The 20,338-nt window shown below is 43.9% G+C and overlaps 1 protein-coding gene across 1 annotated transcript in view; it reads left to right on the top strand.

The window, feature by feature from the left end:
- Positions 1-20,338, top strand: part of LOC147703008 (janus kinase and microtubule-interacting protein 2-like) — a 179,037-nt gene that overhangs the window by 97,734 nt on the left and 60,965 nt on the right. The window contains exons 10-11 of the mRNA XM_086931569.1: positions 7,909-7,992; positions 11,947-12,009. Of these exons, the coding sequence (XP_086787695.1) occupies positions 7,909-7,992; positions 11,947-12,009 (147 nt within the window). The remainder of the gene's footprint in view (positions 1-7,908; positions 7,993-11,946; positions 12,010-20,338) is intronic.

Raw genomic sequence — 20,338 nt, 5'->3', positions numbered from 1 at the left:
TTCCCTCCCACTATCACTGAAATATATATCACCATGGTGCTAATTGTTGCTAATACAGCGTTAGCGTGGTGATATTTTCCAGCGATAGATTGCGATGGAAATATTTGCGCTAAGTGGGCTCTGCGATATTTTTTGCATCTTCTTGCTAATATGCCCCTACATTTTTTATTTGTTTTTAGCTCTTAACACAAGCGCTCATGTTTTCAGTTGATTGGAGCTCCGATGGCCATGTAAATCTTGTTTTTTTAAAGTGTTAAGAAAGCTGCTTTCAGATATCCCTGTCACATGTGGGTTGCGAAGAAAAACAGGTCCTTTAAGAAACATTTTAAGCTTCTGGACATTGCAATATACGTCTTTCATCTCATTTGCATTTAGGTTTTTTTAATGTTTGCCAATTTCTGAGTTTTGGGGGCTTTTTTTAAAAGAAAAAGGCTTTAAGCTGTAGCTAGGGGGGGGGATAGGGACTTGTTCTCTTCTGCTGTTTTGACCCCAGGTGTTTGAAAAATTGGGTTGCTTTGAGCATGAAACCAAATTAATCGAGAGAAGAGCAGCGAGCCTCAAGATCTCTGGGGAGTTGCCTGATAAAAAAATTACTTTTCGCTCCTCCGCCCTCTCTAATAAGCAGTACAGCCCCTCATGGAGGAATCTCATTTTTTCACAACAATGCTTCAAACTCAAAGCTGCAGTCATTCCTTGCCCCTGCTTTAAATGTATGTGCATGCATTAAAATAGCATTTTTTTAGGAGTGCATGGTGATCTTTTTCTGCTAGGTTCACAGGTCTGCCTGAACATATTGGAGACTCGAGAAATGGCACACTGTAATTTAACATGCCTTTGTACCTCTCAAATATCCCTGAAAGGGACAGGTCCCAGACCTTCTTGAAATGTACTCCCTCTGCTGCGTGGCAGTTCCCGCTCTGGATAGCTCCCGGCGCCAAGACACCACATTACTGGGTGATTGGCACCAGGGGCGGCTCTAGGCTCATGGCGGGCCTGGGCAGGGAGCGTAGGTAGGGGGCCCCTGAAGAGGGGGTCCGGGTGGGGCGGAGTGCGGAGGCCAGTGAGGAGGGGTGGGGGGTGGTCAGTGTGTTTGGAAGTGGAACAGAGCCGGAGGCCGCCAAATCCCTGCCAGGGGCCGCCACGCAAATATGTATCCATCCTCAGAGGATTATTATAGGTGCACAGCTTGCACATGCCTAAGGCCGCCCCTGTTGGCACTGCATAGAAACCTGCAAGGGTGAAGAATGTTTACATATCTCATTGTAATATATATATCCTAGGCTTTTTTCAAAAGCATTGTATCAGTGAACAGTGCCAACTGTAAAAGGCACTCAGAGGACATAGTCACGGGAGGTGATGTAATGGTTCCTCTCTGTGTTTGCCCCTCCCTCAACCTCGCTGCTATTGCTTTGGACTTGTTGCAGGTTGTAAAGCAGCCCTTAGAACAAACCTGGATTCACAGAGATCAATTTACAGGCAGATGTTTCCTGCGGTACTTTGAGTTGATCCTCCACTGCTATTTTCTCTGCGACGCCCTCTCTTCCAAACATATGCTGGAATGACAACGCTAGTCAATCATATACTTCAGATGTTTTTTAAAGTCCATTGACAAAGCCAATAGCTCTCCAATTGCTGACGCTGATTGGCTTTGCCAAGGCTTGTTTGTTAATGAAATATCATTCAGATGCCATCTTAGTCATTGACAGAATGTCATAGTGCATTACAAAAGTTAGAAAATAGTTACTTCCAGCGAGAAAATGTAGGTCCTCTTTTACATTTGGACTATATTAACGGGAGTAGCTTCAGGGGGTTCTTTGGGGTGTTACATCCTCCCCCCTCCTAAATAATATATTCCGTTGTAAATAGTTGGGTGCAAATGCTTTCAGTCATGTATGGTGAAGTGGCAGTTAGATTTCACCTGTGATTTTTACATGTCCACCTTTCCAAAGACACCCACACACGCAAACACCCACCCACACAGAGAGGCTCTCTCTCTCACGTCTCTGTTTTGAACGCCTTGAAAAATGTTGATTTAGAAAAGTTGTGCTTTAAGTGCCCCTAACAATCCTCCCTCCCTCTTTCCACTGCCTCGTAAGCCCCCTCATGTTGTGCTTCTCATATAATGTGTTTATCAAGATATCCCAGCGTGATTGTTGGGGATTCTGTTGCTCATCGCCCTCAACCCCCATCTTATCGACAAAGCTACGTCCCTGTATAGTAATACAAACAAGAATTAAAAAAAAAAATGGTTTCCATTTTGAAGACTTTGAGTAAATGCCACTGAGCATGGGACACTGCCTATCTCTCCAACAGAACACATATAGAAAGTTCAGGCTTTTCGTAGGCTCAAATAAATACAATAGTTTGTTAGAATACCATGGCCCAGGTGTGGTGAGGAAAAAGCTTTGGGTTAAAAACCCCAAAATCATGTTTTATTAAGCTCAATTAATTTTCTGTAAAACCCTCATAGACCCGTGGGTTTTCTTACTGCATAAAGACTGAGATAGACAGAGCATGCTGCTGCTTTAGAGCATTTCTCCCTACACATTAACCTAAATCTTATTAACCACAGAATCCAGAACACATCCTATTACCACAATCTCTGGAGTGAGATATCATAAGCACAATAATAAATTAATCTGCTAAAGCAATGTCAGGAGAATCACATCTTCTCCACCCAGTGACCCATTTCTTTCTAATCACATCAAAGCCGCCCTCCTGGAGGGGTTGTCTGCATCTCGACTGCACCTCCATCAAGACTCTGACCTTGGTGCTGTTTCAGTCGTTGAAACCAGGTTCTGTTCATGCCCCATTCTAGTATCTAATCAATGGGATATAAAATCCTCAACCGTGGTAGAGAAGTAGAGATGGTGGGGAAATTACATTTATTCACAAGAAGTCCCTTAAATGGAAAAACATCAACTTGATAAATTATTTCTTGTTCTAATGACTTTCTCGGGAGATAAAAGCACAGCACCTAAACAATTATGCCGAATATTGTACACTTCAGAAAAAACAACATTGTTTCATTGATTGTATTACTAATCCATACATCTATTTCTCTGATCAGATTTTTCTATTCAATTTTATCCTCTACTGGGAAAGAGAAAAATACACCCATGCATCCTTCTTTAAATACTTCCTATAACAGATTTACATAATGAAGCAGCACATGCAAATCTCTAACCCTTTCACATTGGATTGACTAGCCCCTCTCTTCAGTCCATTAAAAAAAATCTGACTTTAACAATCCCAATAAAGTCTAAATACTGCAAACACATTCACAGCAGCAATGGGCAAAGCCAATAGGTCTGGCTTTAATGTGGTAACACATGCAAATACAGCTTGCACAAATGCATATACACTATTTGTGCAATGTCTCAGTGAAGCCTGTACCTTTCTGTGCCTTCCTTGACTGTGACCTTTCTTGTATTTCCCAGACTTTTAGTGCCATAGTTTATAGGTCTATAAGCTCGAAGTGCTGGTGCCATACAGCACCATAGGCCAGGAAGAGGAAAAAACAGGGTATGGACTTGGGAGTCACAGGTTATCATTCGCACAGGTACAATTCACAAATAGGATAAGTGTATTTTTCAGGTTTGAAAGCAAAATGGAAGACATTGCAGTCAATTAATTTTTAAGGCTCCCAATCAAGCAGGTTGAACGGTCTAATAATACGTCGAAAGCTTCAAGACAGAAAGTTGTAAACCATCAAAGTTTGTTTTATTCAGTAATAAATGTCATAAAACACAAAGTACATAATAAAATATGCCAGTCAATCCACATTAAAAGATTAACAAGATAACAGATGTATAAATATAATCGACATTTTGATCTTAGCAAGGCGGTATTTTTCAGATATTTGACACACAGAATAGATCACCATACCAGAAGATAACATTAAAAGATGCATGAAGGCAGCACAACAATTGCTAAAATTCAAATTAGCCAACAGTGATCTAAAATATCTCTTCTAGGGGTTTTAACCTAATTACAAAAGAACATATAGCCATCACAGTGCTGGTGTGGGTTGTGCACTGGGGTAATTCTAAAAGCATGTGACAGAATCAATCTTCCTCAAAATGGGGCATCTTAACATTCACAAAACCTCATACACTGACACTAACTGTAGCCACAGAGATGCATTAGTCTAACAAATATTAATCAATTTCAGAGGCTTGGGTCCGATCTTTGTTGAAAATTAAAAACAGCCCACAGTGGTTTCATTTACCTAGTTAGTAATAGGGAGGACCAGTTCATTGTATTATTAAATTTAACTTTGTACCTTTAAAATTACATGACCTTTAACACAAAACACTCTAGACCTAGCTGATTTACGATTTAGCATTAGATCACATGACTTAGAAAGCTTAACTTTGTTATTCAGTTCCTCCATAGGATTTACATAGGAGTCAATTAGTCCTTTCGGGTCATTGGCAATTCTAAACATGAGTACAGCATCAGCACAACCCACAAATTGACGTCTGAAAGGGACTAAATACATTGGACTTTCTTGAGTTTGGCCTCTTTTATAAGTGACATCCTCCACCACTTTGAAGATATTTGAGTTGTTGGCAACAGGCTGTACTAGGGATGGGTGGGAAGAAAGCTATTATGTTTGGAATACACTTGAACTGGCTGCACTTTGAGTGGAAGTCTGAAAGGCATCAGTAAGTTAGTTAACTGATAAATGTACTCCTTGTGTAGCAAACCATCTCCATGTACTGGGAGATAGTGATGGCCACATTTCAATCATAACAATTCACAATAAACACTTTTTTTGCAGTTTCGAACCGCGGCATGGCACTGTGAACTGCTATGTGTGCTATTTGGAGGTGTTTGATTTTAGTTTGAGGATTTTTGTCGCACCCACTATAATAAGTCTCTAAGGGCCAGATGCATCAAAGGGGTTTTGCCCATTCTGTGTCTACGGGAAAATGTGTTGATACATATCAGGGCCTGATCAAAAGTGAACATGCAAATGTTCTCTTGGCAGCTGACCCAGGTTTTAGCATAGACATCCATGCAGTGCAATGTCTTCTAGTTGTTCATGCGTGCTTCCCTAGTAAAGAGGTGCACTTCATTGCCACGCCCATATGGAGAATATGTTCTCTATGGTTTGGTGCAAATTTGCACCATGCCTTGTGTTAACCATTGCATATTATAATCACACGTTTTAGCTTTCATTTTTTTATAGAAAGAACTCTGAGATTTCTCCCATTCCCCTTTGCGAGTGCTGTGGTTAAATGGCCTTGTTGTTTTAAAAGATTTAGAATGTGACAGTAATAATAAGACTTGAACGAGTACCTCTAATGTTATTCCTGGAACTATGCCAATGGACTTATAGAGCCTTTAATGACAAACTTTTTTTTAAAAGAATGTGGCCTGTTTTAAGTCCCACCTGAGACTGTCGCTAGCAAGTCTATTGTTCCTTTAAAAAAATCTAAAAAGGGCTTTGCAGCCCACCCATTACTTACCATTGGTTGACTTCCTTGTCACTCTCATTTCTTTTGTTTTCATTTGTCCGTGGGAGCTGGATTCATGTTGTCGGTCCCTCCAGATGGCTTTGCACACATGCACACACAGACAGCACCTTCACGCCCGTTCTTCACCTTTTTCTATTTTTATATTTGGGTGAAATCAACTCTCAAAGCCTCTGACACTGTCAGACTGACCACTGAACAAAAGTGCATGCCGCATGCAGCTTTTCCCCCTTCTAATTCCTGTCCTGAGTCCACAAGACTGTTACCTGTATCTTGTCGCCTACCACTGTCCGTGGAGGAAAACCCCACACTTGTACCCTGCAGTGGAAACTGCCAGTCTGAGCTACTGCAAAACTACACCATCAACAACTGGAAGTATTCATGGGGCATATCACAGCCACTCCCCTGGCTCCACCCCTGTCATTCTTATATGGGTTTTCGTTTTCTGTGTTGTGTGTGTGCTGATATAAGCTGAGTACTCATCTTCCACAATAGCCCAGCAAATGAATGGTTCTGAACGCAAATTGTCGCCCTTCCCCTTTGGGATGTGGCAGGAAACATCACCTAGTGAGAATCTCTCATCAACCTGGTCGTGGTGTTACAATTGCGCTTGTACCTTATTCTTTTTTCTGAGAATTTCAGTTCTAGTGGCAGAATGTAATGCCCCCGGGACGGGGAATCCTATATTACTACTATGGCAGTGTGAAGAGAAAAACAGTTTTTTTGGGTGGGTCTTATTGCTTTTTTTATTTTCTGCAGAAGTGCTAATTTTCTCTAGAATTTCTCATACACTTTAATGTCACCTCAAATTATCGAGTTTGTGATTTCTCCCGCGTTAGCATCTTATGACATTACAATAGTTCAGAAACATATATATAAATATACGTACATCTGTATATGTATATATTGGTACTATGTGTGCTCAGCATTTTTCTAGCCGGACGGTACTTCTGTTTAGCAATGACTTTGAGAAAACCATATCTTTAGCTGTGCTGACAACTGTCAAAGCCAGTGGCCATTACGTATGTAGCCAGATCCTGCACACATTTTGATGATACAGCTGTAACTTGGTCGCTCATTTAAGCCCTCGAAAGCTTGCATGGCGTGCAGATATCTCCTATGTTAAATCCATTATCATGTTACCTAAGGCAGGTCCCAGCATGTGCTTTACCTTTCGCATCTTTGGAGGAAATAGTTGCCTGAACTAATGTAAAGTCTGACTTGGAACTGTAGTTTTGAAAGTCGCTCTTGCCTTGTGCGAAAGCTTGGCTTTCTCTGGTTTTCCAAGAATATTAAAGCCCTTTTTAGGCTTAGCTTGCTAGACAGCTCATGCATTGTCTATTGTGAGGCAAATTGTTGCTTACCAAATACATAGAGGGTCTTGGAGCCCACATAGCTTGTCATTGGTTGGCTTTCCTGTCACTCTCATTGGCCTGCTTCCTCTTTGTGTTCCAACTTGTCAATCTTTTGTTTGTCCCTCCAATGAAGCATTGCTTCTTTACCGTCTCTTTGATTGGCTGGCATCTCTGCTTCCAGTGCTTATATTTTAAGCACTACTTTTTACTTTTGTGTTAAGCATTCCTTGAGAGTGCTTGTGTTTTAAGCTGTGTCCCTCATGTACTTCTTTCTTCCTACACTCTGTGTTGCTGTGTGTTGCGGAGTGCTTTTTACCAGTATCCTCCCTGTTCTGCTCACCTGTGTGCTTCTCCCCATTGCCTCACCAGACCCTCTCTGTTCTTAACTCTTTCGATGCTGATGAAGGAACCCCTCCGTCACCAGCTGCGGTGGCGCTGTGCTGATGACGGAGCGGTTCCGTCATGGCCAACTCGCCGCACCTGCGCGGCGCGGATTCCGCACCTGCGCTGGGCGTTCCATTGAGCGGGCGGGGCCATGACGGAACCGCTCCGTCATGAGCACAGCCCAACCGCGGCTGGTGACGGAGCGGTTCCGTCACCAGCATGCGCCCGCCGCGCGGCCGCCCCGCCCCTTTGGCGCTGCGGCGGCATAGCCGCCGCAGCGATGTGGCTAATCCCCACCCTCACCTTCTGTGTTCCGTCCACAACCCCTGTGTTGCTTTTGCATCACCGCCCCACGGTGCTTTGACACACCTCCACCCTCCTCATTGTTACTTCCTTGTTCCTCCATCCTTCTCCGTGTTGCTTCCAGCCCTGTTGCTTCCTTCACTCCCAATGCAATCTTTGAGAAAAAACAAAAATATGCTTTTGTGTGTTATATTTACCTTTGTTTTTAACTTTAGCCATGCATCAAGGATGTTATGCACCAAGCTAAAAAACATTTGCAAAGCCAACAGGTAACAGAGACAAGACCTATTGGCTTTGCCAGTGTTTGGTTAAGCAATGTCTTGATTTCTCAGAAAAGCTTAGTCATAATGTTTACATTTGTACTTTCTTCTTGCTCCTCACAGGCCCAGGAACAACTCCTGACTGAGGTTCAGCGGTATAAAGCTAAGATCGAAGACTTGGAAAAGGCTCTCGCCCAGAAGGGGCAGGTTGGTTATGGTTCATGCAATCTGACGTGCCAGTGTCGCTCTATGGGACTGAAATCAGTAATAATGGAAGGCCATATCCACTGCTTGCAACAGGTTGAAAACAGAATAGCAACAGTAGTTGCCAAAACAAAACAGAGGCCCACACCGCACGCTTGTCAAATCCCTCTCCCAAGCCCCAAATTCCAATGGTAGCAAAGATTAATTGCAAACTAGTAGCTGTGGTTGGCCAGCATCATGGCCTTTAACATTACCACAATAAAGGGAACCCCCATAACTGCTGGGGGTATTGAAGTGAACATTATACTTATGTTTGCTATTTAACTCATCGTTCCCCTTACTTGTCATTCTTTCTCGCTTCCTTTTTCAAACCCTTTTCCTCACTCTCATTTGCTTTGTATTTGCTATCACTTATCCATTTTCATGACATCACCTTTTGTATTTGTCTTTCTTCCTCTCCCTTTAACTCTCGTTATCTTAGTTGTGAACTTTTCTTTATATTACCATTCCTATTTATCTCACTTTCCCCTTTCTCGGCCTCTCTCTTTCATTCTTTCCTCCTCTTTATTATTCTTAGCCTAATCGAACTCTCTCTTCCTCGCCCTTAATCTGCCTTCTTTTTCTCTTTTGTGTACATTGCCTCTCTCAGTCAGTTGTTCAACATCAACGTTTGCCCCTCTACTTGGTATAGAGATGATGGGGTCAACACAATCATTTCTACACTTAAAAGGTGACGCAGTAGCCAAGGTAGGAAAACAGCAAGCTTCTCTTTTAGGGAAGGTGAAACACTTGTGGAAGCAGCACAACCTTCACCCAGGCACAAAAAAGAACTGCACAAGCTTCATACGCAAAACAGGTATAGCAAGGGAAGGAGTGCAGTGCAGTATCCCCTCACTCCTAAACAGAACCAGGTGCAGCCCAAACAGCATCGGTGCATGATGCCCTTGCACACACAGATTCAGCACAGAGCAGGCGTGCAAGCATGACTCCTGTAACAGATGCGGCGTGCCTAGAGGTGGTGTATGCTTGTCCAACATAAAAATGCTACAGCATGAGAGAAAGCTCTAGAAGCTTCTTTTATTCACAGAATAGGCACAACGGGCCCGATTCACAGAACTAATCTGAGACAAAATCCTAAATTTACTACTTTTGGTATTCACAGAAGGCATTTAGTAGTAGTAAAGTTATGAGTCCTAACTTTACTACTACTAAATATCTTCTGTGAATACCAAAAGTAGTAATTTTAACCAAAGGTAGTAAGTTTAACCAAAAGTAGAAAGTGCATTCTGTGAATACCAAAAGTAGTAAGGTTAGGTTTTGATCTCAGATTAGTTCTGTGAATCAAGCCCAACGTGGGCAGCAGAAGTGTAAGCTCTTCTTTAAAAAAATAAAAATGGTACAACAGCTCTAAAACAATCCGTTCATAAAGTAATGGCAGAGCAGAGATTAGCAAAACAGATCTCTCTAACATTAAATGAGTGTAACAGGGAAACATCAGCACAAACCACCCTCACACAACAGACACGGTGTGAGAAAGAACCATGCAAATGAACTAACATGGGCAACTGGTTTGGGAATCTGTCATAAAAAGAGAGAAAAGGTATTGTAATTGTTCTTAAATAGTGCTTCCTTCCCCTGACGAGGCGTCAAAGCGCTTTTTGATGAGTAGTACGGTACTCCGGAACCCAAAAAAATATCCAGCTGTCAAAGAGTCTGGTACAAAAAGAAGTAACGCACCGGAAGCAAGCCACAGTGCAAGTCTTTTGCACAAAAAAGTACAGAAAGGGTAGTTGTGCAGACTATCAAAGTCCTCACCAGTGCAACCCCATTTCACAAAATAGGCACGCCAGAGGCAGCAGAGATATAATTGGTCTCCTCAACTACCAGGTGGCACCATGTCATGTGTGACACCTTAAGGCTATCCCCCCTTTTAATCAGCTTTTAGGCTCAGGTTAATAATGGTAAAAAACAAAACTGTGAGTGCCAAAATGCAAGCGTATGTTGGTTCAAAAGCTAGTTTTGAATGCAGGGGTCACATATTATGCCTGTCTCCATGATTATGCCTGTAGGTACGTATACATGCATGCAATACATCATTGAAAAGTACCAGGCACCCATCCTTCAATGTGACAATGAAATTGAACTATTGAACAAAGTAAAATTTAGGTTGTAGTTTCAAGAGCAGTTCAGTCGTGAACTTTTCAATACTTGTTTTAAGCCTAGCTTGGAAGCTCAGCTTCGAGTGATCTCCAGGGAGACTGACAGTTGTGTATTGAAAGGGAAAATAAACCTCTAAAGTCACCAAGAGATACCATAGACCCAAGTCAGGCTGCAAGATTCGAGGTAAATCGACTCACAGAGATTTCCCGCCAACCACTTACCACCCTGCTCTACAATTCTTGGGCCCAGACATGTCTTGTAGAGGCTCGGGAAGTGATAGCAGTAGAAGTAGAGAAAGTGAAGCAAAACTTTCTTCTGGTGACACAGATCCACAATGCGCTCTCTTAGGAGGTGGGGTACTGGGCTCTACTTTCACCTCTCTCCTAAGGGTTCCACACTCTACCCCGAACGACGAATTCTGCGAGCACTGTGAAGTGCCAGATCTATTACATCGGGCATGGGCCCACATGTCCACCAGCCTCACCTGTTCACTGCTACTCTTTCTCTCTCTGTCTTTTTGTTTTCCTGTCTGTCATCCTGGTTGTAAATTTAAACAAGGTAGCCTGTAGCAGCCCCTCAAAAGGTTTCTGTTGATTTGCAAAGTTGAATAATTGAATACTATTAAACTCATAACAAAGACATTGCAAGATGGGGAGAGATCCATTTCGATGACAAGGATCACAGGTAGAAAGAGAGAGAGAGCAAAATTCCATTAGAACCTTGGTCAAAAACAATACACCACAGATGGGAAACAGATCCTCAAACATTGCACAAGAAAAACTGTGAGATGCAATCACTTAGGCTATTTGTAAGGGTCCATGTCTATTGTCATTCAGTGACACACCACAGCTAAAACAGGTTAAATGGACAGACTAATGCAATTCTCCTCAGTTCGGCGGGCAGGTCTCAAGGCTCACCTCCTCATGGAACACCTAGTTGAGGATAACTCACAACCTACAAACTCACCTCCAGTATGTTGACAACAGAGACCTAAACCACCAAAGTGGCTTAGGAATAAAAGGCCCAATTTAGAGTGTGGCAGACAGGAATTTACTCTACCAGGATGATGGAGTAACATACTCTGTTGACCGGAGGGAGTACCCGTCCACCAAATTTTGAGATTTCCACCAGCCTGGCGGACATCTCTTGCATTCACAGGAACCGCTTTGAAAATTTGACGAACTGCTCCATAAAAATGACCCCATCCCCACAGGATGTTCTCCCATAGTGTGCAGAACATGTGACTCTTTTCACTGTCCCTTTCTGCCAGGTTTTACATGGTGGTGACAGACAGTGAAAACTTGCCATTTGTCTGCCCACTATAAATATGGGAGGGGACAAATGAGAAAACCTCTGCCAGCCATTACTCTTTTGAGCCTTTGGAGGTGTATGTTAGTGGCGGAGATTGAGGAGTCCCCGATGTCAACATACTGGTGGTCCAGCCTGCTCTAAAAGAGGTGGGTGGACCTTCAGTTTGGCAGGGAGGGTACATCATCACCTTTGCCACGTACAACCCGTTCCGACAAACTCTAAATTGGGACCAAAGTTCCCCAGTGGAGAACCACTGCTGAATGAATCACAGCTGTAAACATCTATCTGGCCAAAACAGCCATGATGCACAATAATTGGAGAATCCTGCAGTGTACAAATACCCAGTAAACAAATGGTATAAGGAAGTGTTGCATACTTAGTTCTTCAATATTCTAAATGAGCTCTCTGCAATTAGGGTGATTACTCTTGTGTACTGTTTCACACTTGGTCCCCACCTCATTCCTCTAAATCTTTCTATTCTCGCAGGACTCTCACTGGGTGGACGAAAAACAGCTGTTTATTCGGCGGAACCAGGAAATTATAGAAAAGGTACACAATAAAATATAAACGTATTTTGCGTAGTTTAAGTTTACTGCTACAACATTGTCTTGCCACTGATAGAAGCTGTATTGTTACTCAACTGAATTGTGCTCATTTTATGAACCTTGCAAGAATGAACGCATTAGTGGACTTGCAGGCATTCAGACCGGTTACCATGTGGCTAAGGATTCTTATTTATCATTTATATAGCACACATTCTACAATGAGTTTACCTTGAAGCACTTTTAGTACTACTGGAATCACTTTCCATACAGTTCCTCAGTTTCCGTAGCAGAATAATATTAGATGAATTGGTCCAATGAACCATCAAACTGTCCCTGGAAAAGGTACAGAAGCAAGTTTGAAGGCAGTGGATCAAAAGGTAGAACCTATTGCTTAAAAAACTAAGACAAGGTGACAGAGTCACACATTTTTACCTAGTAGCAAATTAGGAGATGGATAGAGCACATGAACATATTACAAAGGACACAGGTGTTTGTATTGTGGTGGAGATGAGTATGCAAGATCAACAATGCTCAAACCTCTCCCCATCCCTCTTGCATCTTACCTGTCTGGAGTGAAATCACAGATCTTTCTAACTACTCCTTCTAATCTCCTTCTAACTTCCGTCCCATTTCCCTCCTCCCCTTTCTGGCTAAGGCCCTGGAGGCCTGTGTCACCCAGGTCCTAGGTGCCTTTGTCGAGGAGAGTGGTGGACTTGCCTCCCGGCAGGCCGGCTTTCGCCCTCGGCACTCCACCGAGAAGATGGTTATCTCTGTGATGGACGACCTTAGAGAGGGGCTTGATACCAATACTTCCCAGGCCCTTGTCCTCTTAGATCTCTCTGCCGCCTTTGACACGGTTGACCATTCCATCCTTCTCACCCGTGTCAGGGCGGCGGGTATTGAAGGCCCTGCTTTGGCCTGGATCAGATCCTTTCTGAGCCAGCCTAGTTAGTTGGCATCCATTTTGTAACCTATAGTTGATCCGATTTGGGGTTGACTGTAGATTAATCTATCACAAACTAAGGTTATAAGATTGAACATGAGTCCAGCCAGTTGAAGAGCTACACCTGAATAAGATCTGTGAAGACCATTTTGTGGTAAATATTTGATTTACCGTCTTAATTTCTATGCAGGTAAGTACTTAAACAAAAATAACTCAATCGGAAAGAAAGAGACAGAGTCCGTGGTGTTAGAGTTCTTAGGGGTTTTATTCCTTAAAAAGGAATGGTCATGACCGGATATCGTATTCCTGCCACCACAGGGGTGCTGGAAGGGATAGAGCATAATTTATTGACATTACATTACTTTTATACTTAATATACACAATAGAAGTCAATACAGAAGGCGTAACAGCTGAGAGAGTCAAGATAAGGTCGTACACGTGCTAGCAATACGTAATCAGAAGGCGTGAACTAGGCGTGTACAGAGGTGTGTGCTAGAAACGTCACATGCAAGTGTCATAAGTGGGTGGCAACAAAAGCATAATCTTGCAATGTCAGCAGAAATCGTGAGGCCTGGATGCGCGCGCAGCTGCATGACGTGTGACTGACGTGTGACTGGAGGGTGCAGGGGACTTGACATTTACACTAGCGGAAAGAGACAGAAGTCTGGCATGTCAGATCAACTTGTACCACTATCATATCTGATATCTTATGTTTGGGAACCATATTATCTAGAAGAGAAAGGTCTCTGGGGCAGAAGCTATTCTATACTGACTGTGAGTGCGTGTATAAGCGTCTAAGTGTCTACATGAGATGCGAGGGGGCATTGGCCTACCATGGTAACAGAGGCTATGAATTTCTTGCACGGAGACAGTGAGGCCGGGCCCTTTTTCTCTGCAGCTGGGGGAATGTTTACTTAAACTAGTAGGTAGGAATGCATTTTCGAGGAGCGGAACAGATAATGCGAAGGTTGAATTCGGTCTTGGCAGGCAGCAGGCTGAGCTAAGCGCCGTGGGCCGCGCAGGGAGTAAGGCAGAGGTCACGGGTACAGAGGCAGCCCAGGCTGAGGCGTTCAGAGTCAGAAGACAGAAAAAGGCTTGATGGCAGAATTCGGGGCCTGCTTCGCCAGAGCTGAAAAACGTGTAAAGTACACCACGAAAAGACGTTGGCATAGCATATTTAGGAACTGAATATTCAACCCGTTCATGGCGGGTCTGAAAGAGGACATGTTAACGTTGGACGCAAATGTATTTGCGTCTTCATAGCTGGCACAGGAGGGAAGTTACATGCACTTTAAACTCGTACATGGAGACGGTGGGGTACACGTTAGGGAACATTTCTTGACCATAAAATTTATATTTCCTCATTCCCTCCTTGTTCCCTACGGACCCTTCATGATATATCGATCCTCATGAATCGATCAGTCTGTTCTTGTAACATCATATGCTCTTCTTTCTTCTTTTTACGGTTTGAGTGAAAACTGGAATGTGCAATGCACGATGTGGCACACAGTCCACAAATCGCTGGCCCACATTGTAGGCACAGGCAGCAACTGAATACTATGACAAGGGCAATGCCTAGGAAGGATAGGATCTTCCATCCCCAAGCAGTCAATGTTGTCCAGAACCAACCGGACCAAGTCCAGGTGCCTGGATTCTGATGTATCAAACTTGCAATTTTATGAAGACGTGTAATAGCTTGATATACCGTTGGCGCGTTTTCTGGAATGAAAACACAGCAACTTGACCCGATGACCTTACAAGCTCCGCCTCTATCTGCCAAGATGACGTCAATAACGAGACGGTTTTGAAGAACAACAACCCGCATGGCGGACTGCTCCTCTGTTAAGTTGCCTAGAGCGGAGGCAGTTTCATTCACTACTGCTTCGAGTGTTCTAGTTAATCTTCGTATTAGTTTACTGTTTTGGACGGGGCCTGTGAAGAAAAAGAATCCTTTATTGAAATCTGTGTATTGCTCCCATGCCGTTTCAGTGTAGTCGACAATCGGGAGATCTCTTTTGAGTCTACTCTTTACTAGATTTGTATTTCTGTGATAATCAGGAGGGGCTAGGAAAACAGGTGGCAGAAGGAAGGCAATATAACAGGTACCATCCCAATCTGGAAGTAAGCGTATGTATGCGGTATGGCCACAAACAAAATAGGAATGACGAGTAGCTCTAAAGGAAGACTTGCCATGATCACTGAATTCGACCATGGTAGTACATTTACTATGACCTAAGTGTACTGAACCCTTCTTTCTGACACATAAGACACCTGTGACTGGTAATACTGACATAGCAGGGAGAACTGGTGCAGCTTCAGATTCAACAGTAAGAATCATGAGGTTAAGTGTATAATTACCTAATCCATATACTTCATTTTCTAGATCAGTTCCTGTCCTAATGGGAAGTCCCTTCTTGTCGGGATAACAGACATTGAGTAGAACTAGGTTCAGGTTTCCCCAAATCCAATTCCCCTCGAAAACAGCAATAGCAGAGTCTAAAGAATTAATTAATCTAAACCATGCACCACAGGAGCCATTGTGAGTGAACGGGTACGGGAAGAGAGGCAGAACTCCCTTATATTTCTGATAGGGAGGGAGTCGGCCACATATCCAACAGTTTGCAGCATTGTTAGTCAGATGGGAGTGATGTAACATACTAATGAATGTGTTGTTGCGCAGCGCAAGCCTGTAGGAGAGTTCGTGAGGCGGTAATTCACTAAAAGAATGTTCGGCAGTTACATTGTAAGCAGATTGTTCACGCTTGAAGATAGGGAAGTATATTGACAGTAGTATACTAGCAACAATAATCAAAAGACTTAGAAAAAACATAATCAATAATGTCACTATACAGTGACTGCGGAGTGATTTGCAGTATGTATGTTTCTTGAGTTGTCTCTCTCTCTCTCTATCTCGATCTAGGGGATACATGTCAGAAACTATTTAACCGATTCACCTAGGGGAGGACTTAAACAATTAAACTGTCTGACTTGCTAGATCGAAGTTTCGTACGATACTCCTCTTGGGGAGTTTTCTCTCGTTTAGGAAGTTTACAGTCACTAGATTGGAGGCAGTCCTTTGAGGGGGTGGACGAGTCAGTTTCTGGCAGCAGTTCGTTGCATTTTTTAATATGACTCGTGTGGATCCACCCCTTTCGGCCTTCCACCTTGATCGCTGTCCTCGTGGTAAGAAGGACGATCTTCGGCTCTTTCCAGCGGGGCTCCAGCGGACTTTTCCTGTCGAAGTTGCGAATTAACACCGCATCTCCAGGACGGACATCATGTGGCTTTACATCAGTGTTGTCGGGAAAAGCTGCGGCAACCTGTGAACGACATGATTGGAGTGCAGACATCAAGGAGGCAAGGTAATCTGTCAGCATATTACAATCAACATCGGTAATTTTCTTAGGCATGGGCGTCCCCCACATATTCGGTGGTCTGCCAAAAACCACTTCATACGGGGATAGCCCTGATCTCGAATGGGGAACCATTCTCATGTAGAACAGTGCAACTGGCAGGGCGACTATCCAGTCGACCCCTTTCTCTTTACAGATCTTTGCAAGGCGTGTTTTCAATGTCTGGTTATGCCTTTCTACAAGGCCAGCGGCCTCAGGATGTCGGACACAATGGGACCTCCACTGATATCCTAGCAGAAGGGAAACCTGTTTCATGAGCTCGGATGAGAATGGCTGTCCGTTATCTGAGTACACGATACGAGGCAAGCCGTACCGTGGGAAGAATTCTCGGACCAGCTGCCTGGCAGTGGTCGGGGCAGTGTAATCTGGGACTGGATATGCTTCGGTCCAACGGGAAAGTGCACAAACAACTACGAGGACATACTTAAATCCTCGACAACGGTCCATCTGGATATAATCCATCTGGAGGACTTCAAAAGGGTGATCAGGAGGATGAAATCCACCTTGCTCTACAGGGACGCTTTTACCTGGATTGAACTGACAACAGATCATGCAAGTACGCACTTTCTGTTTTGCTGCTGTTCGTAAGTGTTTGTTGTACCAGAGATTCTGTAAACTATCTAACATAGCTTTTTCTCCTAGGTGTGCTGGGCTATGTGCTGTATTTATTATGATTTGAACCATAGAGTCAGGGAGAAACCATGTAGATTTTCCCTTCGTCATCCATCCTTGATCTGTCTGAATCCCTCCTAATTCAGTCCATTTCTTGATTTCATCTGGAGTGGCATGTGTCTGAATATCTATTACATCTAGTGTGGGATCCCTAACTGACATACACTGTGTCGGTACTATTGTCTTTGTCACTTCAGTTGCCTGGGTGTGAGTCAATGCTGTATGTTTTGCTGTTTGGTCTGCCAGGTCATTACCCTGGGAAACAGAATCTGTAACTTTAGTATGTGCTTTACACTTCATGACGGATATGCCTGAAGGCAGATGTATTGCATCTAACAGGGCTTGAATGAGGGAACCGTGTTGGATCTTGGCACCGTGAGAGGTCAGAAAACCTCGTTCTTGCCATAACACTCCGAAGTCGTGTACGACTCCGAAAGCATAACGGGAATCTGTGTATATGTTAACATTTCTGTTCTTGGCTAGTATGCAGGCTCGGGTCAGAGCGATGAGCTCCGCCGCTTGAGCAGACAGTGTGTCAATACGATGTGTTTCTTTAACTTCAGTTTCAGTGGTCACTGCATACGCGGCCACTAATTCTCCTGTACTTGTTCTCATACATGAACCGTCCACATAAAGTGTCAGGTCTGGATTTGTCAGTGGAACATCTGTTAAGTCTCGTCGGGGCTTTGTTACTGCATTAATGATCTCTATACAATCATGCGGGGCTGGATCTGTCATAATTGAAGGTAACAATGTTGCGGGGTTTAGAATGCTACAGCGTCTGATTTCTATGTGCGGCTGGAATAGCGTCAATTCATAACCTGTCAGTCGTGCTATTGTTAAGTGTTGAGTCTGGGTTCTGTTTAGAAGGACCTCCACAGAATGTGGAACTTGTACTGTCAGTGGATGTCCTAATACAATTGGGTCGCTCTGTCTGATAGCTGGGGCTGTTGCGGCAACTGACTTTAAGCACGCAGGGAGTGCCTGCGCTACTGAATCCAATGTACTTGAAAAATAAGCGCAAGGCTTATGTGAACCTGCTTGATCTTGAGTGAGGACAGATAATGCTGCACCATCACGTTCTGTAAACGGTTTGCTGTAACATGGTGTCGCTAGAACTGGTGCTTGACATAAAGCTTTCTTTAATTCCTCAAAAGCCTGTGTATGTTCCTGAGTCCAAGGGAGGGCAGTCGAAGTCGCTGCCTCCTGTGTTGTTAACTGAATGAGTGGTTTAGCTAGAAATGCATACTGAGGAATCCATTGTCTGCAGTACGAGGTGAGGCCTATAAAGGCCCGCACTTCCTTTTGTGTCTGGGGTTGTGGCATATTTATAATTAACTGAATGCGATCAGGAGTGAGCTGTCTCCCCACTTTGGACAGCAAGTGACCCAAGTACACAACTTGCTGAACACAGAATTGTAGCTTCGAAGGAGACACCTTGTGTCCCTTGTCGGCCAGAAAATGTAAAACCGTCAGTGATGCTTGCTCACATTCGGGCTCACTTCGTGCGGTGATCAGCAGATCATCGACGTATTGCAGTAAGGCAGTGTTAACTGGCATTTGGATACAATCAAGTTGTCTTTTCAGTGCTTGGCTATAGATGCTGGGGCTTTCTGTGAATCCTTGAGGTGCGCGTGAAAATTTGAAACTTCGTCCATTTAAACTGAATCCGAAGAGATATTGGCTCTCTGGATCAATGGGCACACTGAAGAAGGCGTTCTTGAGATCAATTACAGTAAAGAACGTCGCTTCTGAATCAATGGCAGTCAATAAGGATGAGATATCCGGAACCACAGGGTACTGTGGAACAATACATTTATTCAGTTCTCGTAAATCAATCACCAGCCGATATACTGGCGGTGCATTGGGATCAGTACGTTTAAGAATCGGAATGATAGGGGAATTACAGATATTGGAGTCGGTCTCTACGACCACTCCTTGGGCAATGAGCTCTTCAATGATTTCCAGTCGGGATCCTCCGCACTCCTCACCGCCTCGTCTGGGTGCTGATCGCAGTCTTCGTCACCTCCGTGGGCCAGAGGGAGATACAGGAAATCCTGCCAGTACGCGTAGTTCCGTCTAACTGATGGCAGGGGACAGAGCTTGCAACGCACCAACCGGCGCTTGAGGTGGGGGAGGGGTCCCTATTCGGGCGCCAGAATAATGTGGTAAATATTTGATTTACCGTCTTAATTTCTATGCAGGTAAGTACTTAAACAAAAATAACTCAATCGGAAAGAAAGAGACAGAGTCCGTGGTGTTAGAGTTCTTAGGGGTTTTATTCCTTAAAAAGGAATGGTCATGACCGGATATCGTATTCCTGCCACCACAGGGGTGCAGGAAGGGATAGAGCATAATTTATTGACATTACATTACTTTTATACTTAATATACACAATAGAAGTCAATACAGAAGGCGTAACAGCTGAGAGAGTCAAGAGAAGGTCGTACACGTGCTAGCAATACGTAATCAGAAGGCGTGAACTAGGCGTGTACAGAGGTGTGTGCTAGAAACGTCACATGCAAGTGTCATAAGTGGGTGGCAACAAAAGCATAATCTTGCAATGTCAGCAGAAATCGTGAGGCCTGGATGCGCGCGCAGCTGCATGACGTGTGACTGACGTGTGACTGGAGGGTGCAGGGGACTTGACATTTACACTAGCGGAAAGAGACAGAAGTCTGGCATGTCAGATCAACTTGTACCACTATCATATCTGATATCTTATGTTTGGGAACCATATTATCTAGAAGAGAAAGGTCTCTGGGGCAGAAGCTATTCTATACTGACTGTGAGTGCGTGTATAAGCGTCTAAGTGTCTACATGAGATGCGAGGGGGCATTGGCCTACCATGGTAACAGAGGCTATGAATTTCTTGCACGGAGACAGTGAGGCCGGGCCCTTTTTCTCTGCAGCTGGGGGAATGTTTACTTAAACTAGTAGGTAGGAATGCATTTTCGAGGAGCGGAACAGATAATGCGAAGGTTGAATTCGGTCTTGGCAGGCAGCAGGCTGAGCTAAGCGCCGTGGGCCGCGCAGGGAGTAAGGCAGAGGTCACGGGTACAGAGGCAGCCCAGGCTGAGGCGTTCAGAGTCAGAAGACAGAAAAAGGCTTGATGGCAGAATTCGGGGCCTGCTTCGCCAGAGCTGAAAAACGTGTAAAGTACACCACGAAAAGACGTTGGCATAGCATATTTAGGAACTGAATATTCAACCCGTTCATGGCGGGTCTGAAAGAGGACATGTTAACGTTGGACGCAAATGTATTTGCATCTTCATAGCTGGCACAGGAGGGAAGTTACATGCACT

This window comes from Lissotriton vulgaris, chromosome 7 (genome assembly GCF_964263255.1).
Source record: "Lissotriton vulgaris chromosome 7, aLisVul1.2, whole genome shotgun sequence".
NCBI lineage: Eukaryota > Metazoa > Chordata > Amphibia > Caudata > Salamandridae > Lissotriton > Lissotriton vulgaris.
Note: the sequence above shows the minus strand (reverse complement) of the source record. Positions and strands in the feature narration are given on the sequence as shown.